At 38.4% G+C, this 24,081-nt stretch overlaps 1 protein-coding gene across 1 annotated transcript in view; it reads left to right on the top strand.

Annotated features, from left to right (window-relative positions):
* Nucleotides 1-23,149: 23,149 nt before the first annotated feature.
* The window catches only part of LOC149791090 (uncharacterized), a 64,175-nt gene continuing 63,243 nt past the window's right edge, over nucleotides 23,150-24,081 (top strand). The window contains exon 1 of the mRNA XM_089971465.1: nucleotides 23,150-23,234. Within this exon, the coding sequence (XP_089827591.1) occupies nucleotides 23,204-23,234 (31 nt within the window). The 5' untranslated portion in view covers nucleotides 23,150-23,203. The remainder of the gene's footprint in view (nucleotides 23,235-24,081) is intronic.

Here is a 24,081-nt window from a genome sequence, read left to right as displayed (position 1 = left end):
TCAATAAGCCAACAGTACCTAAAGTGGTCAAGGTTGGATTCCTACAAGTTAAGGTTGAGGTATACATACCAAATCCCCTCCGATGTTACAAATGTCAAAAATACGGTCATCATGAAGACAGATGCTCTAGAAGTCAAATATGTGGCCGATGCGGCGACCCCTCCCATCGGGAATCAGAGTGCAAAGCCACTCCGCATTGCGTCAACTGCGGCAAGGAACACCATGCTAGTTCAAAGGAATGCGACACATGGAAACAGGAGAAGGAAATTCAGAGGGTTAAATACACGTCCAACATCCCTTATCCAGAGGCCAGGAAGCTTGCTCAAGCTAGATCAATCCCCGGCCCATCCTTCTCAACTGTAGTGAAGAGCAGCCAAAAAAGCAACGAAAGACGCACAAACTCAAACAAACCCACCTGAATCCCATTCCGACTCGAACATTCCGCACTACAAACCCCAGGAAAACTCAACATCGACGGAAACAACAATACTCCACCACCAAGATCACCAAATAGCAAGGAAAAGTCACAAACAAATAGGCAGCAAAAAGGGTCTGATGACCCAATAAAGCTGCACAACAGGTTTGGAGACTTAGAGGACATGGATACAGAAGAATCTGCTCCATGTCCTCAAGGTAGCTCCAGACTAAACAACAAAAAATACACCCCCTTACTTCCTCCAGATAAATAACCAAACAGATTGCCTCCGCGAAAGGTCTAACCTAGCTCCAGAATCTTAAATATAAAGTTGTAATCATGAACACCATTTAACAATGGAACTGTAGAGGACTTAAAGCCAACTCCCATGATATTCTTCTGCTTTTAACCGAACATGATCCTGCAGTATTATGTCTTCAGGAAACATTTTTGAAAAATACAGATAACATCACACTTAAAAACTACTCCCTGTTTAACAACTACTCTCAAAAATGTTGTCAGGGCCTCAGGAGGAGTCTCTGTTGTTGTGAACAACAGATCCCCTCATAGCGTCATCCCTTTAAACACAATTTTACAAGCCATTGCTGTAAGCGTTGCTCTTCATCGAGTGATTACATTTTGCTCTATTTACTTACCATCAAACACTAACCTAGTTCCAAACGAATTAGACACCCTTGTTCAACAGCTTCCCGCGCCATTTATTTTACTCGTGGATTTTAAAGCCCATAACATTTTATGGGGATCAAATCGTATAAGTGAGAGAGGTGACAAAGTTGAAGACTTTATTTCTAGACACGATCTGTGTCTATATAACACCAAAACACCGACATATTTACACCCAGGCACGGGTACATACACATGCATCGATTTGACAATTTGTTCTCCTTCGCTGCTTTTGGGCTATGAATGGAAGGTCGCTGATGACCTTCACAGCAGCGATCACTTCCCAATCTCCCTTGTAAATCATAACTCTACAATTGATGAAGTAATTCCACAATGGAATTTAAAGAAGGTCGACTGGGCCAAGTTCGAAACACTCTGTAAAATCAGGCTGAATGAGGATACAGTTTTCAATGTTAACGACCCCATTCAGCATTTTACATCTATTTTAACCGACATTGCAGAAGAATCTATCCCCAAGTCCTCAACAAACTGTAAAAGAACCCTAAAACCTTGGCTCAGTAAGGAATGTAAGGAAGCCATACGGCAACGCCGAGAAGCCTTGAAAAATTTAACAATCATCCGACGCCCGAGAATTTAAGTAAATATCGTATTCTTCGGGCCAAAGCTCGCCGCACAATCAAAGAAAGTAAACGAGCATCATGGATGAAATATGTTTCCTCTTTAAACTCTCGTTCCTCAATTAAGAAAGTTTGGGACACGATCCGCAAAATAAACGGAAAGAGGAAACAATTCTCTCCGACATCTAAAAGTGAACAATAACAGTCTTAGCTCAAAACGTGACATAGCAAATGTTCTTGCTGATACATTCTCTACAAATTCGTCATCATCTAATTATTCCGAAGCGTTCCAAAAATTGAAAACTCAAAAAGAAAAGTCACGTTTAAAATTCACATCCAACAACTTGGAAAGCTACAACCAACTGTATTCACTATCAGAACTTATGGAGGCTTTAGACAAGGCCCATGATACTTCCGCTGGGCCTGACAAAATACATTACCAGTTTTTAAAACATCTTCCAGAATCATCTTTAACATCTCTTTTGAAACTCTTCAATGATTTATGGATTACTGGTAACCTACCTAAAATATGGAAAGAAGCAAAAGTAATACCAGTTCCCAAACCCGGTAAAGATAGCGAAGATCCTACCAACTATCGACCTATTGCACTCACCAGCTGCATGTGCAAAACAATGGAACGAATGATCAATTCTTGGCTTGTATGGTACCTGGAAACTAACAATTTAATATCTCCTTTCCAAAGTGGCTTTCGTTGTGGACGGAGCACCAACGATCACCTGGTTAGACTAAAAACATTCATTCGCGATGCATTTATCAAGAAAGAACATTTAGTAGCGGTTTTCTTTGATTTAGAAAAGGCCTATGACACAACATGGAAATACGGGATACTAAAAGACCTGCACGATCTAGGTCTAAAAGGCCGTCTGCCCTCTTTCATATCCAACTTCCTCTCCGACAGAGAATTCAAGGTACGAGTGGGCTGTACTCTCTCAGATTTGCACGAGCAAGAAATGGGTGTGCCCCAGGGCAGTATTTTATCTGTGACACTTTTCAATATCAAAATGAATAACATCACCAAGTGTTTGACTCCTGGTGTGGATTGCTCACTATATGTTGATGATTTTCTCATATGTTATCGGTCAAAGCACATGCATACAATTGAAAGAAAACCACAGCAAAATATCAACAAGATTCAAAATTGGACTAGTACGAACGGTTTCAAATTCTCGAAATCAAAAACGGTATGTATGCATTTCTGTCAATTACGACGACACCACGATGAACCTAAACTCATGCTGGATGGAACACCTATTCCAATTGTTGAGGAACCAAAATTTTTGGGTATTATCTTTGACAGAAAACTGACTTTTATTCCACACCTAAAAAACTTGAAAGCCAAATGCTTAAAAGCACTTGAGCTACTTAAAGTAGTAGCGCACACTGACTGGGGTGCTGATAGAAAAGTCATCCTGAATTTATATAGAACATTTATTCGCTCCAAACTAGACTATGGTTGCGTAGTGTATGGTTCAGCCCGGAAGTCATATCTTAAAATGCTTGATCCAATTCATCATCAGGGAATAAGACTGGCTCTGGGAGCATTTAAAACATCCCCGTGTGAAAGCCTTCTAGCTGAGGCGAATGAACCACCGTTATCACATCGTAGAGAAATGCTTTCCGCACAGTATGCACTCAAATTAAAATCAAACCCTCTGAATCCTGCTTTTTCGGCTGTTTTTCAACCCAAATACAAAAATTTATGCAAAAATAAACCAAACGCCATACCTTCCTTTGGCATTAGAATATCATCCAGCCTTGACACTACAAATACAGATCTTTCTAAAATTCAGAAAACGTCTATCTCCGAAACACCACCCTGGCTAATTAAACAACCAAAAGTACGTTTTACTCTACACGATGGGAAAAAAATCTGAAACAAACCCTTCTGTCTTCCACAACTCTTACCATGAACTCCTCACCGAATTTATAAACTACACCAGAATTTACACTGATGGATCAAAGGATGAGGAAAAGGCTGCTGTAGCCTTTGTTTGTGGAAATCTCACAACGCAAGATCGCTTACCAAATGGAGCATCAATTTTTACAGCCGAAATCAGAGCAATAGAGCTTGCTCTGCAACATATAGAAAAGAACCGTATTTTAAACAGTATCATATTCTCCGACTCGCTATCAGTACTCCAGTCACTACACAATAGAAAACTGGAGAACCCATTATTGAAAAACATACTCGTCAAAAATACCGAGCTGAGTGTCTCCCACAATATAATATACTGTTGGTTACCTAGCCACATTGGTATTAAAGGTAACGAAAAAGCAGATCGCGCTGCTAAAATGGCCCTTACTCAAGAACCATCTGATTTTAAAATACCATATACTGATTTTAAACCTTGTATCAGAACGTTCTTTCGTCAGAAGTGGCAGGCATCATGGAATGATGCCGTGAATAACAAACTTCATGCAATCAAGCCAACTCTAGGAGAATGGACTCCTTCATACAGAACCATTCGTAGGGAGGAGGTAGTCATAGCAATAATTCGAATTGCTCATACTTATATCACCCACACCCACATACTAAAAGGTGAAGACCCACCAGAGTGCGTTTCTTGCAATGAACCATTCACTGTCAAGCACTTTATGATAGAGTGCTTCGAACTACAACCTACGCTCGATCGTTATTACATTGTGCATGACATGAAAGAACTTTTTGATACTATAAACATCACGCGTATTATAGAGTTCCTGAAAGCCGTAAATATTTACTCTAAACTCTGACTTGTGCAGTTTTATGCAATATATATACCGTCCCATTTTAATACATATTCATCTTATTTACCGTTGATTGGGAAGCTTTATTTTGCACCGTTACCATCTTACCGTTTTTAATTTCAACCATTTGTTCTTTTATATCGCTGGTCGATATAGGACCTTATATATGTTTTAAAAGATTATACAAATAACACTTTGTTTTGCGCTAAATAGCCTAACAGTGCTGATGCGCCGTTAAAAATCAATCAATCAATCAATCCAGGTACCATACAAGCCGAGAATTGATAATTCTTTTCATCGTTTTGAACACACAACTTGTGAGTGCAACATGTCGGTAGTTGGCAGGACTGCGCTATATTTACCTGGTTTGGGAACTGGTATTAATGTTGCTTCTTTCCAGATCTTTGGTGCATTACCATAAATCCATAAATCATTGAAGATTTTCAGAAGAGATGTTAATGATGATTCTGGGAGGTGTTTCAAAAACAGGTAATGTATTTCGTCAGGCCCAGCGGACGTATCATGGGCCTTGTCTAAATCCTCCGTAAGCTCCAATAGTGAGAACAGTTGGTTATAAGTTTATGAGTTGTTGGATGTGAACTTTAAACTTGACTTTTCTTTTTGAATTTTTAATCTTTGGAAGGCTTCTGAATAATTAGATGATAAGAATTTTTAAAGAATGTGTCGGCAAGAATTTTTGCTATGTCACGTTCTTAACTAAAATTGTTATTGCTCAGTTTCATATGTCGGAGAATTGTGTTTTCTATTTCCGTTTATTTTGCGCATCGTGTCCCAAACATTCTAAACAGAGAAACGAGAGTTCAAAGAGGAAACATATTTCTTCCATGATGCTCGTTTATTTTCTATGTGCGGCGAGCTTTGGTCCGGAGAATACGATATGTACTTAAGTTTCGGGTGTCGGACGATTGTTAAATTTTTTCAAAGCTTCTCGGTGTTGTCTAATGGCTTCCTTACATTCCTTATTTATCCAATGTTTTAGAATTATTTTACAGTTCGATGAGGACATAGGAATGGATTCCTCTGCAATCTCGTTACAATAGAAGTAAAATGCTGAATAGGGTCATTAGCATTGAAAACTGTATCCTTATTCATCCTAGTTTTACAGAGTGTTTCAAACTTAGCCCAGTCGGCCTTCTTTAAATAACATTGTGTAATTGCGTCATCAATTGCAGAGTTTATATTTACAAGGAAGATTAGAAAGTGATCACTGCTGTGAAGTTCATCAGCGACCTTCCATTCATAGTCCAAACGCAGCGAAGGAGATAAAAATTGTCAAATGAATGCACGTGTATGTACCCGTTCCTGAGTGTACATATGTCGGTGTTCTGGTGTTATATAGACACAGATTCATGTCTAGAAATAAAGTCTTCAACTTTGTGACCTCTGACCTATGATTTGATCCCCATAAAATGTTATTGGCATTAAAATCCCCGAGTAAAACAAATCGTGCGGGAAGCTGTTGAACATGATTGTCTAATTCGTTTGGTACTAGGTTAGTGTTTGGTGGTAAATAAATATAACAAAATGTAATCATTCGATGTATAGTGACGCTTACAGCAATGGCTTGTTAATTGGTTGTTAAAGGGATGAGCTATGAGGGGATCTGTTGTTCACAATAACAGAAAGTCCTCCTGAGGCCCTGTCAACATTTTAGGATTAGGTGTTCAACAGGGAGTAGATTTTAAGTGTAATGTGACCTGTGTCTTTCAAGAAAGTTTCCTGAAGGCATTGTACTGCATGATTATGTTCGTTTAAAATCAGAAGAATATCATAGTAGTTGGCTTTAAGCCATCGAGAGTTCCATTGTATGATGGTGTTCTTCATTATTGCTTAATCTGAAGATTGTGGAGCTAGGTTAGACCTTTCGCGGAGGCAATTTGTGTAGTTATATTTCTGGAGGAAGTACAGGGGTGAAGTTTTTGTTTGTTGGTCTGGAGCTATATTATAGGGCTAAATTTAGTTATTTCAGGTGCTATGGTATTTATATTAGTTTTAGAAGGAAAGATATATTTGTGTATAAATTTTCTAAATTCTCTACATAAATTTAATAACAGTATGTCTAGGATAGAGGAGTAACTCTACAGTCACTGTTAGATTTAGAGGCAGAGATTTGGGGTCAATACTAGGTTACCAGCAGCTATTCAAATGCTATGGTGTCAAGTTACAGTCCAGAGAAATTGAAACAAAGGAGTCAGCATGAAGAACTAGGGGCAACATACATCATTAAAGGTAGAAAAAGAAGAAACCCTCTTGCTTGTGACTAATTCCCCATAGCGCAGTGACATCAGAAAGGCGCTACTACAGTTTGGTGGAGAATTTAAAATGGAAATGTTGTGTTAAATTGTATTCTAAAACTTTTACTGGATTTTGGGGAATTCTATTTTATTTTAGACTGTGCTGACTCCATACGAAAGTTAAGTAGCAAAATTTTTGTATATTCATCTTTAGGACCTTTCTTTGCACTTTATTCTACAATTTTACGAAGTGATCTGTCAAGTAAAAATTTGTCATTAGAGATCTATATGTGCCTTTGATTCTTGTGATTCTACTGCATCAAAATGGATAGAAGCTGCATGGATTTCAGTCTCATGCCACCTTTTTTGGGTGATGGAAGCCAAGATGCAAAGTTATGGTTGACACGTTTCCAACTTCTTACAACAACTAAGGGACTAAATGACAACAAGGCAAAAGCAACCCTACCACTACTGTTAACAGATAACGCATTGCGCTGGTATATGTCACTGGCACAAAATATAAAGGATGACTTGAGCTTGCTCCAGAAAGAATTTATCATTCGATATGGGCCAGATGAAAGAGTGCAGTGGCAGAGAACTGCAGCTCTGTATCAAACATTACAAGGTACAAACGAGAAAGTGGAAGATTTTATTGCAAATATAGTTGCTAAGGGAACTGAGCTAGAACTACCACAGACACAAATCAAGTATATCATAATCAATGGACTAAAGCCACATATACGACAATTCGTCTTACAACAGAATCCAGAAACGATTGATGATCTCCGTCAAAGTGCAAGACTCGCTGAAGTCACTATGACAGACAGCACTAAAGAGCAACAAACACTTGTAGCAGCTATTCAGAGACTGGAAGAAAAACTTGAAGCAATGTCAGTGGCAGTGTCATCCAAGCCGGAATTCAAACATTCATTGAAAGAAAGGGGACAAGGGAACAACCACACCAGGCAGCAACCAGAGGTTTGTGGATGGTGTGGAAGATTTCCTGGTCACGCAAAGCAGAGATGCCCAGCAAATGGCAAACAATGCCATAAATGTGGAAAATTTAACCATTTTGCGGTAGTGTGCAGATCAGCTTCACGGACTCAGTCAACAACATGACTAGAGAAATTAAAATTCCATCACAGTCAGAAAATGCTGCAATCAAATCTCAGTAGCATACAGGATACAATCACATCTGACATTAACAGAAATCACTTAGCACTGATTATCAATAACACAAAAACAACAGCACTAATTGATACAGGAGCAGCACTTTCATGCATTTCATGCAGACAACTGCAGTGTTTGGACAGTAATTTTGATTTGGAACCACCCAAAATTCCCTTCATCATTGGGGTTAATGGCGATCAACAAAAGCCTATTGGATGTGTAACTCTAGACCTCAAAATCAACCGACTTACAGTTCTACACAGTTTCCATGTTTTTAAACATTTACATTGTGACCTTATTCTGGGCATGGACTTCTTAGAAAGCAAGAGAGCAACAATAGACTTGAACTCTAAAACAATATCCCTGTATGATGGATTAACAGTGTCTGCCTTAAAAAGTGAACGTAAACAGAAAATAAGCCTTGCTAGAACGGTTGCCAGGATTGTAGTGCCGGCACAATCTGAATGTGAGATTCCAGTGGAAATTAAAAACTGCCCAAGGGACAATATATTGTTACAACCTGTGTCACACTTACCCTCCACAACCCAGTTACTTGGTGCAAGAGCGATAGATAAAGTTCAAGGAGGCAGAGGACGATTTCGTTTACTAAACCCCACAAACAAAGATATAAGCTTAAGACCTGGTAAAACAGTAGCAACTGTTGAAATTCTTGAAACTGATGACATTACACAGCCTGATTATGAACCTAATATATTACCAGAAGAGCCTTCTACTGTGAACTGCACACACACAGCTGACAGTTCTGAAAGGGATAAATTTGTAAAACTTGCACAAGACCTTGGCTTTGATTTGTCAGACTCTGATTTGACTTCAGATGAAAAATTGTATTTCCAGGAATTTATTGGGAGAAATAGAGATGTGTTTGCGGTGGACTTGTCAGAATTAGGATGTACAGATATCTATCAACATAAAATTGACACCGGCAATGAGAAACCTGTTAGGCAAAGGTTCTACAGAACCAACCCCATACAAAAGGCAGAAATTGACAGACAAGTTAAAGAAATGTTAAAGTACGACATCATTGAACCATCTACATCACCATGGCAAAGTCCAGTGGTTCTTGTGAAGAAGAAATCAAGAGAATACAGATTCGCTGTTGACTACAGGAAACTAAACAAGCTTACAAAACCAGAAGTATTTCCTCTTCCACGTTTTGATGACATGATGGATAGCATAGGCCAATCTTCCGCAGTATATTTTTCAGTGCTGGACATGTTTTCTGGCTTCTGGCAAATCAAGCTTGATCCAGAAACTAGAGAAAAGAGTACATTTGTCATAGCCGATGGTTGTTATGCATTCAAAAAGCTTCCGTTTGGATTGTCCAATTCACCCATGAGTTTCCAGCTTACCATGACAAAACTATTGCAAGGCATAGCCTATAAACATGTTCTGTGTTACATTGATGATGTGCTGGTGTATAGTCGCACCTTAGAGGAACATTTCTCTCATTTGCAAGAAGTATTTGATAGACTGCGTAAAGCCAATCTTAAATTGAAACCCTCAAAATGTCGGTTTGCAATAAAAAGAGTCAAATATTTGGGACACGTTATTTCCAAAGATGGAGTAGAAGTGGACTTGGATAAGACCAATATAGTATCAGACTTTCCAAGACCGAAAAATGCACGAGATCTCAGAAGTTTCCTGGGTTTATGCAATTACTACAGACGGTTTGTGAAAAACTATAGTAATATATGTGCACCCTTGAACAATCTTCTCAAAAAGGATGTAAAATTTCAGTGGACTGATAAATGCGAATCAGCTTTTAACAAACTGAAAACAGCTCTGACTTCAACACCTGTCTTAGCTTACCCAAACATGGACAAACCTTTTATTCTCTCAACAGATGCTTCGGGACAAGCCATATCTTACATTCTCAGTCAAAAAGACGACCGGGGCAAGGAACATCCAATTTCTTACGGAGGCAGAGCACTTCGTATATTTGAAACAAAATGGGGTGTATCTGATAGAGAAGGTTTAGCCCTAGTGGAAGGAGTACGGTATTATAGACATTTTCTTGAACACCAGAAATTCACTGTGGTCACGGATCACGCAGCCCTAAAATACCTTAAGGACATTAAAAATCCAACAGGACGCTTGGGTCGCTGGAGTATGTTATTACAGGGATTTAATTATGAAGTCATTCACAAAAGTGGTGTCAAGCATACCAACGCAGACTCTTTATCAAGGATTCCATACAGAGAAGCAATAAACAACAATGACACTGCTTATAGTGACGATGAAACTGACTTGAGTATTTTATTTATAAACAACAATGAACCTTCAATGGTGACCTTGGAATGTGACCCTCCATGCTTCCCCAGCAGGGTACAATCTCAACCAGTCTCTGTGTACAGTATAGTAGACCAGACAGCAGATAAGCAGCTAGTATCAGCTTTCATTTCCAACAGAGGGGAGGAAATCAAACAGGCTCAGTCCCTGTGTCCTGACTTGGCCCCAATTAAGTGCTACCTAGAAACAGGCCAACTGCCTAGTGACTCAACAAAAGCAGCAAGGACAGTGGCTGAAAGTGAGCAATACACCATGCTTGATGGACTTCTGTACCATTTATGGGACAGACGGGCAAAGAAACTTCCTAAAGAAATCCGCATTAAACAACAGTTAGCCATTCCTACCGGATTACGCCATGAAATTCTACATAACTGTCATGATTCCTTAACTGGAGGAGGTCATCAAGGCTTTGACAGAATTTATGCAACAATACAGTCAAGGTACTATTGGCCAAAAATGTATGCACAGATAAAAGACTATGTTAAAACCTGTGAGGAATGCCAACAAGCCAAACAGCCATCTCACTCTACAAAGGCACTCCTACACCCTATGCCATCAGTTGGAGTATTTGAACGCTGGCATATGGATATTCTTGGTCCATTAACAATAAACAAAGAGAAATACCAGTATATCTTGTTGTGTGTGGACAGTTTCAGCAGGTTTGTGGAAGCATTTCCATTACAATCGCAAGAAGCGACTGAAATAGCTGATATTTTGTACAAGGAAATAATTTGCCGTTATGGAGCTCCTGCAGCTCTAGTATCTGACCGTGGCCAGAACTTCCTGTCGCATATCATATCGGAACTCTGTAAGAAAATGAATATTAAACGCTTCCATACATCAAGCTACCATCCAGAAAGCAACTCTACATGTGAGAGATTCAACAGAACATTAGCCCAATCTATGCGTACCTATATTGACAAAGCGCAACAAAACTGGGTCGATTTGTTACCAGGAATCCTAATGGCTTACCGCAAGACACCATGCACCAACTCAACGGGATTCTCTCCATATGAATTAGTCTTTGGGAGAGAAATGAGAGCTCCACTAGATGTTTCTCTTGCTGATCCTACAAATACAGAGAAGTCAGTAAAGGACACAACAGCAACCTATTTACAAAAGCTAAAAACACTGATGGAAATAACTAGACAAGTCGCCCAAGACAACATCCAGAACTCCCAACAAAAATATAAAGAATATTATGATACGCATGCTCAAGAACCCTCTTTCCAACTAGGACAACAAGTATGGATGCACAATCCAAAAGTACCAAAAGGGAGATCATCTAAATTACACAAGAAATGGACAGGACCATGGTATATCAGTGACATTGGGCCCAATCATACATACAAGTTACGTGATTGTGATAATCACAAACTACAAAGATCATTGGTCCATGCAAACAGACTAAAACAATATTTCAGCCCTGACAACAGAAACGAGTTTTTGGACCATACTACACAAATAGCTACACATCAGGAGACCACAACACCAAAGGACACACAAACATCTTTACAGACTGAAACATATGGTAGCAAACCCTCAATTAAACCAGTCCACAACAAGACAACTGATATTCCAGCACCTACAACAGATTCATCTTCCAAGCACTTGGCATCAGGTGAACCTACAACAGCGCAGTCAAAAGAAGAATGGGGTATTGTTGATCAAATTCTAGCCTGTAGTCGGCATCGTGGCAAGCGTGTTTATAGGGTTAAATGGCAAGACTTCCCCAAGACTACATGGGAACCTGAAGAAGCTTTACCGCAGTTTTTGCTCCGGGAATTTCATGTAACAAAGACACAAAAAGGAAAGAGAAGAAAGTATGCAAAGTGAAGATTCCAAAGGGACTTGATCAATTAGTTCTTAAAGGTGGACTCATTATATTTGTTTTGCTGTGCTATACTTTCCTATCAACCTTTTCTTCCATATCTATCCTGCACATCTTCCTTCCTATGGTATAGCAGAACAGATGTATAAATCCCACACTTGGACAATTGACAGCTATGTTGCACATTCCAAATGGATTATTCTTTGCAAACAAATAACTACTGTAATTTTAAAAGCAGTCTATGGCACAATGTTAGTGCCAGTTCTTATTCAGTTCAAGAAAATCTTGAAACCCTAGTGATACCTTTAAATTACATTCAAAGTGAAGTGACATTCATGGAACATTATACAAAGTGCTGTAGATTGGTGAGAAGTCAGACATTTATGGAACTGTTGTTCATGTGACTTTTGGTAGACAAAGATGATATATAAATTATTAGTGTGATTAATAATTAAGTGTTTGAAATTATTTTACATATACATGTATCAAGATATTTACCTAAAATTAGCATCCATAAGACCTCTTGGGATTATAAAGTTATTTCTGTTTCTAATTGAAAAGATTGTAATAAATCGCAATATTTTTGTACCTTAATACCCTGCACTATGGAATGTAAATTCTATTTAGGGAGTAGATTTTGTAGGTTTGTAGTGTGCAAGGAAGTGTGTGTGAACACTGATGCCACATAAAACATTATGAAATACATGTCTAAATCCAATTTATTCAATAATTTGACAAAAACAATAGTATGTTATAAAAATTTGGGGACCAAATTTTGCTGGGCCGGAGGGACATATTATAGGGCTAAATTTAGTTATTTCAGGTGCTATGGTATTTATATTAGTTTTAGAAGGAAAGATATATTTGTGTATAAATTTTCTAAATTCTCTACATAAATTTAATAACAGTATGTCTAGGATAGAGGAGTAACTCTACAGTCACTGTTAGATTTAGAGGCAGAGATTTGGGGTCAATACTAGGTTACCAGCAGCTATTCAAATGCTATGGTGTCAAGTTACAGTCCAGAGAAATTGAAACAAAGGAGTCAGCATGAAGAACTAGGGGCAACATACATCATTAAAGGTAGAAAAAGAAGAAACCCTCTTGCTTGTGACTAATTCCCCATAGCGCAGTGACATCAGAAAGGCGCTACTACAGCTACCTCGAGCGCATGGAGCAGTGTCTTCTGCATCCATGTTCAATGTCTCCAAACCTGTTATAGAGTTTGATGGGGTCCTCTGACCACTTTTGTTGCTTGTTTCCATGAGATTTGTTTTATTCTTTGGTGATTTAGGTGGTTGGGTATTATTGAAAGTAGTTTGAATAGATGCCGTGTGCTTGATAATGGGGTAGGTGGGTGTCAGCGCTTGGTGTTGAATCGGGTGTATCTGTTTGTGTTTGAGCGTCCTTTGTTTTCAGATTGTTCTTCACTACAGTGGAGAAGGATGGGCCAAGATGGGCTGTATTGGCCTGAAGGAGTTTTCTGGCTTCTGGATAGTGTATGTTAGATGTATATTTTACCTTTACCCTCTGTATTTCCTTCTCCTGTTTCCAGGCATCACAATCTTTGGAATCGGTGTGGTGCTCCTTTCCACAGTTGACACAATGCGGAGTTGCTCTACAATCAGCTTCCTGATGAGAATTGTCTCCGCATCGGCCACATATTTAGCTTTTGGAGCAATGGTCTTCGTGATGGCCGTATCTCTGACATTTATAGCACCGAAGGGGGTTTGGGATGTAAATCTCGACCTTCACTTGTAAAAAGCCAACTTTTACCACTTTGGGTTCATTTGGTTTGTTGAACGTGAGGACAATGGTGTTGGTGTCCTGATAATGTTATTACGTTTAATACGTATTCTACGTACTGCAGTGACACCTTCGTTTGTCATTCCTTTAATAATATATGTGTCGCTGAATCCAACCAATTCACGACAGCGAATCACGTCTTTGGACGTATTGAGTGTTGTGTGAGAGAAAGAGGTCACCGGGATATCGAAGAACGTTTTAATTTTCTCGATATTTTCTGACTTCGTCGCTCACACTCAACAAGAAGGCAAACCGATTTCAATTTTTTCACACTATTTGGTGTTCCTATCGTTCCCGTAATAGTCTTTTTAATAACAAAGGAAGAGAGTGCGGAAAGTAGTTTTGTGGCAGCTTTCAATTGTATAACCATAAATAATGGAAATGATTCCATACTACATGGTTCATCATGCAAGTCAGATAGAGTTTTGCTTCGTTTATTTTGATTTTTTTTAAATATCGTTGTTAGTTTATTTAAAATTAAGCACCCGTGCTCCCCGCCCACCATGGAGCCCAACAAAGGGACACTTTTCAAGTGCCAGGGATACACAGATCATATACTCTGTAGATTAAAATTACCTATGATTGACCCGTGAAGCCTTCGCCTATTAGGGTCGGTAAAATTACCTCATGATTGACCCGTTAAGCCACCGCCTTCTAGGAAGTCTTCTAAGGCTTGGGAAAGGGAAAGCTAAATGGATAGACTGTAGGGACAACGGTAGTATCAAGAGAGATACAAGAAGAAAGATAAAGAAGATGAACGAGTAAATGAATACTTCGTAGGGCTTGACGTGACCAGCCGATTTGTCGAAGCCGGGCCCATCCCGACCACCCGTCTAGAAGAAGTAGAGGCCAAAGTAGTGTATTTCATCGGAAAGCATGTGATCAACTACCATGATCCTTTCCTCCCCCGATACGGGACGCAACCCATGGCAAACAGGTTGCCTATTTTTGATCGCCTCTTGCGACATGTAGTGAGGACACATCAGACCAACTCTACAACCCTGGACCCGCAGGAGGGCTTTGGTCCAAAGTATACGGTTTGTCTGCCAACATAAATGCGTAACTAAAATCCTAATATGTCAGTTCAATTACCCATACTGCTAGGTTTAGTACGAGAACAAAACATCTACCTTACTTTCCCTGGCACTGTGCAAAATATGCACGTTCAACACACTATCACGCTAATCGTACCAATCCTCCGAGTTTTACCCATTTAAGAGATATATTTAATTAATTTTAATATGCCATGTTATACAGTCAGCACAGCGGTTGGGGGTGTATTTAACACCGTCAATGTATCTGGTATTTATCATATTCACATCCGATAAGATCATTAAGAACACAAATTCTTCTTCTTAGGTATTTAATTAGAAAGCAGCCCTCATTTTGCAAGATGGAAATGCTTATCAGTATTTTTATTAGCAATGCATAATGATTTATATTATCAGAAAACTATTATCATAGTTTTCATAGAAAAGAAACAGGTTCCCACATACAGGGCGGTGCCACATCTATTTTGCACATCTTTTTTCCTACTCTCCAGTATATAAATAGTGTGCTGCATGTTTTGCATACATGAAACTATGTGTCATGTTTTTTCATGCTTGAGACGTATTACTTTATTTATATTTGGAGCTCTAAATTTCCTACTTAGCATTTTTTTTGCATTTGAGACTGCCAGTTTGCATTATCAGAGCATGGCCGCACTTATACATGCAAAACTATATCAGGCTTGAACCTGGTCTCGAACAAGCAACCTCTGTTTTACGAGTGTCTTTCCTTGAACGTTTCGACCTCTCACTCGGTTAATTTACACTGTATAAAAGCTCTTTGTATTGCCAAAGACAAACAAGACAACGAAAGCCCTAATTGTTCTTGATCACAAAGAGAACTTTAACAATAGATCGTAGTGCCCTGCTCTTGACTTGAGCGTAAAATATGTTTCCAGATGCATCCTCCCAGCATATTTAATGATTATATGCAATAATTTCTCAATACAAAACAGAGAAATGATTTTGTATCACATTCATATTACTAGCTCAACATGACCCGTATTGCATCCTTAGGCTGGCTTTAGTAAAGCGTCTGCATGTAGAGCCTAAAAGATGAGAAAGCTTTCATTTGGACCAGGGGCCCCGAGTGGCCGAGTGGTCTAAAGCGCTCTCCGTTACGGATCATTGCCATCTCACCTCTGTCTACGTGGGTTCGAGTCTCGGATTCAGCCAATGTGGGTATGTGAGAAAGCTTGCCAGTAGCTTCTCGTGGGTCGTGGTTTTTTCCGAGGTTTTCCCGTGTTCTTCCTCCATCATTAATAGTGGCCGCCATGTATAGCCTATCCTGTGCTGAAAAATGGCGTCAAACCCTACAACAAAAACAACAGATCATTTGGACTGGTTCCATCTAATAATTCACTAGTGTCCTCATTTTTCTTGTACAGGTATAAGCGCATCTGTTTTGAAACGTCATGTGACATCATATTTCTGCTGAGCTTTCTGCCGTTGTGTGAATTGTAATATTGTAATTATGAGGTTATTGTCATTATTCGAGTTCTCTCTTATAAAACATGATCTTTACATTCAAGTAGATGTTACAATATAGACTTAGAACCTCAAATGTGATACATTAAGACACATACGGAATATGCGGGTAAAATTATCTTATCCGATGACGTCAATAACTGCAACTATAATTGTTGGTTAAAAGGTCTCCATTAGTACTTCAATTAGCCAAAGGTATGACAGCAGAGGCAGTGGTGTTCGAAATGGGGTATTTGTGTAAGTAGTATAACGGGTTGTGGTAAGAGGAAGTTTCAGTACCAATGTTCCTAATGGAACCCTTGCGGAACACATATTTTTAAAATACATTTCACGTCCAGTGACATTTTTAATAGTTATTTAAGCATGCAACCACTGTACACAACCATTATGGAAGAGGTCAAGGTTATACACGTCATGTAACCATTATGGAGGTAAATCCAGTTTTTTTTTGTACCTGTATATTGTTCTAGAGCGTGGTTTCTACAGAACCAGATATTAAGAGGTGAAACTTGCATCATCTTTTAACTGTCAGTCTCGTCAATCTACAAATATGCTTTTGGTACTGTTCTTATCAAATTCTGGATCAATTCAATACACGTAGCTGCCGAATTATTCGATGTTCTCCATCAGTACAGTAAAGTTGTTTGTATTTGCATCAATTTCAGTTAGTAGGCAAAAGGGGTTGTGATTCAAAGAAATTATGTTGGTATCGTATGCTCTATATGTTACCAAGGACAAGCCCAAAAATATTTAGGTACGATCGGTTTCTGCTTGTTTGGTTTCCAAGGGAACGAAAGGACGCGTAGTGATCGTTCAGTCAGTTATATACTTAGCTGTCCCACCTTACAAATCGAGAAACCATATAATCATCAAACAGTTGTATCAATTATTTTCCTAACGAGGGGACTTCTATCGGTATAAGATAACCAATCAACCTACAGTTATGCCAATATAGAATATGCTTACCACAAATTCTTATTTAGATTTACGATTGGTTCTTATTCACGGGAGATAAACTCTAGTACCAATATCGTTAAATTCGTCTTGCGGTTTCTCCCATTTCAATTAAAGATTTTAAATTAACCATATAAATATAATTGCCTATATTGAACAATGAATGACCTCACAATTCCCTCTTTTTGTAGTTTGTAAGCATAGAATTATTGAGGGTATATTCCTTATATTCGTTTTCTACTGTACGTTGATCTAACTCTTTTCTACAACTATTTTTCCCGGACTGCAGCGTTATTTAAGGTAACTTGACGATTTATCTGGTTAATTATTCATTAAAGTATTAATTGCTAACTTTTTTAAAATAAATTTCTTTCTTGATTATCTATTAATATGAAAATAAATAATTTATATATTGATCTTTCTTTCTCTCCACTTTCATCATCCCCTGCGGGTCCGGGGTTGTAGAATTGGCCCGACGTGCCTCGCTACGTGTCGTAAAAGGCGACTAAGTAGAGGCAACCTGTTTGCCGTGGGTTGCGTCCCGTGTCGGGGGAGGAAAGGATCCTGGTAGTTGAGCAGAGGCTTTCCATGCAATACACTACTTTGGCCTCTACTTCTCTTAGACGGGTGGTTCGGATGGGCCCGGTTCCGACAAATCGGCTGGTGACACCGAGCCCATGGAAGTTTTTATTAACTCTCTCACCTTCTTTATCTTTTTCCTTGTATCTCTCTTGATACCACCGTTGCCCCTATATTCTAATCCTTTATATTTCCCTTTTCCAAGTCTTAGAAGACTTCCTAGAAGGCGGTGGTTTAACGGGTCAATCGGGGGGTAATTTTACCGACCTTAGAAATTGGCGACTTCACGGTCAATCAAAGGTAATTTTATCAACTGAGTATGGCATCTGTGTATCCCTGGCACTTGAAAAGTGTCCCCTTGTTTGGTTCCTTGGTGGGCGGTGAGCACGGGTGCTGAATTTTAATCTAGCCAAAATGGAAAATTCCAAAAAAAAATCAAACAAGCGTACGAAACCTTTATCTGACTTTGATGACGAACCATGTAGTGTGGAGTCATTTCCACGCTTCATGGCCATAGAATCTAAAGATGCCACAAAATCGCTTGCTTCAGTCTCCGTTTGTAATTGAGAAAACTATTACCGGATTGATTGGTACGCCAAAGAGCGTAAAAAAGGTCAAATTGTGGAGTGTGAGCGACGAGGTCAATCAGACAATATCAAGAAAATAAAAACTTTCTTCGATATTCCAGTGACCTCATTCGCTCACACCACACTCAATACGTCCAAAGGCGTGATTCGCTGTCGTGACTTGGCTGGAGTCATCGACGCAGATATCATTGAAGGAATGAAAAGTGAAGGTTTCACTGCTGTCCGTCGAATACGCATCAAACTTAATAATAATCTGCAGGACACCAACACCATTATTCTCACCTTCAACAAGCCAACAGTACCCAAAGCGGTCAAAGTTGGCTTCTTGCAAGTGAAGGTTGAGATCTACATTCCAAACCCCCTTCGATGTTATAAGTGTCAAAAATACGGCCATCACGAAGACCGCTGCTCTAAAAGCCAAATATGTGGCCGATGCGGAGACAATTCTCATCAGGAAGCTGACTGTAGAGTAACTCCGCATTGTGTCAACTGTGTAAAAGAGCACAACGCAAATTCCAAACATTGCGATACCTGGAAATGGAGAAGGAAATTCAGAGGGTAAAATACACAAATAATATTCCCTATCCAGAAGCCAGAAAACTTGTACAGGCGAAAACAGCCCATCCTGGCCCATCCTTCTCCACTGTAGTGAAGAGCAATCCTAAAACAACACCCGATTCAACACCAAGCTCAAACACCCCTCATTACCAATCACAGAGAAACACGACATCTAAGTAAACTACTTTCAGCAATACCCAACAACCTAAATCACCAAAAAACAAAAATAAATCTCATGGAAACAGCAACAAAAGGGGTCAGATGACCCCATCAAACTTTATAACAGGTCTGGAGACATCGAGAGCATGGATGCAGAAGAAACTGCTCCATGCGCCCAAGGGAACTCCAGACCTACAAACAAAAAATTCACCCCCATACTTCCTCCAGAGAAATAACCAAACAAATTCCCTCTGCAAAAGGTCTAACCTAGCTCCACAAGCTTTAATTTAAATTTATAATGAAAAACACTATCATACAATGGAATTGTCGAGGACGTAAGGCAAATTACAATGATATGCTCCTGCTTTTAATCGAACGTGATCCTTCGGTACTATGCCTTCAAGAAACATTCTTGAAAGATACGGACAATATCACATTTAAAAACTACTCCTTGTTTAACACCTGCTCTCCAAATGTTGATAGGGCATCAGTCAATCAATCAATCAATCAATCAATCAATCAACTTCAAGTCCACTGGATGCAGCTTGGATCGCGTACGTGAGGGATTGATTAAGATAAATGTTACAAACTGATAACAAACATTACTATACTTGTTTTTAACTAGAACAAACCTTGTCGACCCTTAGTCTTAGTCAAAGGCAACTTTATAAGCCAGACAGACAAGATGAGCAATACACACTAAGGAAAAAGTTAAGTTTACAAACTTTCACATGATTTTATGGATTAATATCAGAATTATTCCTAAACCAGTTAACTACTAACACTCAGTTATCTACTACCACACTGATATCAACACTCCATCAGCCAGTTATCTACTGCCGGCACCAATTATCTACCACCAATGCACAATCATCTAATATTCAAGTAGATTATAATCCCCCTCATAAATAAGTTTAAATCTTCCCCTTCATTTATATACTTCTACCCTCACCATCTCGCCTATCATTTTCAAACCTACCATCCCATTCACACAATTTTGGAATTAAAAGACTCGGTAAAAATACAGTTGAAATCCCACATCAATAACTTCTTTAACTCCTTTACAGCCCTATAATGTCTATTACAGAGTAAAAATGTATTCCACCATCTATAATGTCCCAACCTTCCCCATCTCACTTATTTTTTATAAAAAAATATCCTATGCACTCAGTGTAAGATCCGAGAGAGGTATAAAATAGAATTAAGAATCCTTAACAATACAAATATCTTCTATAATCCTTTTAGTGCCAATACAACATTATATTCCGTCTTATAAAAAAGAAAACAAGAATATATATTTCCTTATGCAGTGTCCCTAACCTTCTAGTTTAAACTAACCTATAAAGAACCGGTATATAAAGTAATTGACGTAGCACATAAATAAACCAGGCACTGATATCGCGCACGTCACTATGTGATAACTTTTACGAATTAAGTAAAATACATTTGGTACTTTCTATAATGCCAGTAGTTACTTCCCTTTATAATATTCCCCAGCCGACGATCCTATTTTCTAAACCAAAACATGCCTCAGTATATCCAATACAATCCTGTGGAACAAAACTTACCCAAGAAGCTACAGACCATAAAAATATTATTATTATTATTCTCATTATGATTTATTATATTATGGAGTGTATGTCAGGTTTTTTCTATACATATTATAAGACAAAGATAAATTAGGTTTATGTTACCCATTTTAGAAGTTTATGTAAACGTGGGAAAATCCTCAGTTTGAAACATACAGTGACACATTTTTTAACTCATAAGTACCTGTAAACCTAACCGTATTCAATCAAATTAATTTTTGTAAGAAGATTATTTGCATACATAATCTTCTTGTACTCAGAGTTTGAAAATAAGCAATGTTATCATATACACCCAGGGTTAAGGCAGTACTCATATATTTTTAGTTTGTTTCTCCATCCCTGTGATGACATTATTTTTGTGTAATTTTATCCAGATTGTCAGTCATTGTAGACTATGTTCTATTCCTGCCGTTTGAAATCGGTTGCCAATTTGACTACTGTATGTATACGACTGCTAGAGGGCGCTCATAATAATATTTCCCTCCAATGCTGCAAATAGACACTTCAAGTGAAAGGTATGTCGTAATACAGCATTTCAGGTCGACAGCAGAACGTTGCTTCAGTAATCACTGTTAAAAACACACTTTTCAAGATAGAGACCTAAAGTAAATGTTAATTTCTTTCCGTAGACGTTTTATCCTGTTTAGCACAGGACTCTGCTACGGCATTTGGCTTACAGGGACTTCAAACTCACATTTCCCTCCAAACACACAGAACATGCTACACTATTAAGAGAAGACAAACTCACCATATATGAGAAACGTTTGCTGTAATATGGTATTTCCGTCCGATTACAGATCGTCACCTACTGCTACACATACATTTCAATATGGCGGCCTCATGTTAATTTCCCGGTCTAGAATCTTTTCATCCTATTTATCAGGCACCCTGTTTAGGTTTCAAATATCATCCTATACCACTTGTATACCACTTGTATATCATCTTCATTGTGGTAGCCGGAACGTTGCCTGTCTGTACGCGTATTTATTATAATACATGTTTCTCCATTAAAAGGAATATATATTCCTAATTGTAAAGATATACTAATAATCTCCAAATATTATTTAAAAAATTTCTTTGGACTATGACCTGTATATTAATGCAATTTGATGCACTGAATATCGTGGATTGTAGTCCTCTAGTATTGTAAAATGGGTAGAAGTAGTTCCTCAAACTATTTTGTTATATCTCCGTAGGACAACAAAATGTAACTCAAGTTAAATCATAAGAGAATCGTTCTCTGCATACTGCATAATCTGATTTACAACACACGATTTTTTTAAAAGTAGTATTTTAACAATATGGACGATCTGAAAACATCGAGGTTCTTCCACCGTGAAAACCATGTCGCAAATTAGATTTTTTGTTGTTGTTGTAGGGTTTAACGCCATTTTTCAGCACACGATAGGCTATACCTAGCTGCCAGTATTTATGGTAGAGGAAGAACCCGGGAAAACCCCGGAAAGAACCACCGACCCACGAGAAGCTACTGGAAGCTTTCTAACATATCCACATTGGCTGAATCCGAGACTCGAACCCACGCAGACAGAGGTGAGATGGCAGTGATCCGTAACGGAGAGCGCTTTAGACCACTCGGCCATTTGGTGCTCCCGCATATTAGAGGATAACAGGATATAAATGAGAAAAATAAGAAACATGACTGTCAAATCAAATTCGGAAGTATGCCTTGTAAATTGGTGCCATAACAAAATTATTACAATACCTTTATGGAACTATTTGCAAATTTTAATGGCCTGAGGCATAAAAGAAGAAGTAACTAAACTATGTCGTTTTCTACCTGTCTATGGGGTTGATCAAACCTCTTTAATAGCCATGTTTTGATACGGTGGTGTACGGACAACTGCACAGACTTAACACATCAATTGTGTACCCATGTATCATTTGTTTGGTCCATTGCCTTCTTCACCACGTTAGGAACATAGTGGCTGTGGCACAATACCAGACTACAATGTCTTAACAAGGTCCAGAATATATGGCGGATGGTCTTTAAATATTCATCTTAGTCAATAAGAATGAAATTTATAAAGGTTAGGTTTTGATAAATTAAGTAAATAGTTTACAGCCTACAGTTTCGTATTTTGCTTAGGGCTTGATTTTAAAGAAAACGAATGATTAAAATGATTTTTAGACGTGAGTTATTTACAGTATTTAATCTTATAATGAGCGCCGTCTTATAGGGAAATGGGGAATGGCACTTGCCCCACGCACGGATATCACTTCTAAACATGTTTTGGTCTACAATTCGTAAAACGTAATAGCTGACCACTACATTTTAACACCACAAAATACAAAATTTTGCAGACGATATTGAATCGTCTGTGTTGTCTTTCAAAGTCGTGACTGTGTTCATTTTGAGATAAGGCAGGGACGGATTTGAATTTCATACATATGAAGAAGAACAGACCTTGTGACAAATACGCAGATGGCAGCCGTGGAGATCATACTAATCCTTGGTGAGTTTACACAATAATAGTATGTATTGAGTTGAAAGAATCTGTACATTAATTAAAAATCAGGCTCTGATGTCAGGTGCATATTCTGTACATCAGTGCAAAACATTATCAAGCCGGTGCACCTACTGAATTACATTATGTAACACAAAAGCACCACACCATATTTTGGCATAGTATATGTTGTATACATACCCATGCTGATTACAAGCTAATTACATTGATTTAGAACCATTAATATAAGTAGCGATTTTTACATCTTTTACACAAATGGCTAGCGGTAGTCGCTTGAAGTAGAACAATCAATACAATAAGCCTGCGCGTAGTCTATAAACATATCAGAATGTTAAATTCAGCTAGAAAACTAAAATACTACCAAATCAATATTTCGCATTTCTGTTCACCTGGACCATTCTAGAAATATTCCAATCATGCTAGGAAATGTTACTCACGTGCAATGTTAAAATATTTTCCCCTAAAACGGAGACAAATAAATCGGAAATTTTTATTGAATTCAAACTAATATAAAACAACACGCCATAGGGATTTTTGGGGTGTTTCTATTAAATTAAACATAATCCAGAGTCAATTTAGGTACAGTAAATGTGTACAATTCTTTGACAATCTTCCTTCTTCTTGAGGTAAAATATGTTTAATACAGAATATGAAATCAACCAGCTCCCATACCGTGCATTTGACTTCCATTGCTGGTTTGAGAGTCACAGACCCTTTTCAGGAGACACATCATCTGTTTGGGCAACATCATTTTTATTGTTGACTGATTTTGTGGTAAGTGAGTCACCATCGAGTACTTAGCTGATTTGAAAGTAAACAAATTGCGATTTCGCTC

Source organism: Sinohyriopsis cumingii, chromosome 10 (assembly GCF_028554795.1).
Source record: "Sinohyriopsis cumingii isolate HCF-2022 chromosome 10, ASM2855479v2, whole genome shotgun sequence".
NCBI classification, from domain to species: Eukaryota; Metazoa; Mollusca; class Bivalvia; order Unionida; family Unionidae; genus Sinohyriopsis; species Sinohyriopsis cumingii.
This window is presented reverse-complemented; position numbering and strand designations above follow the sequence as displayed.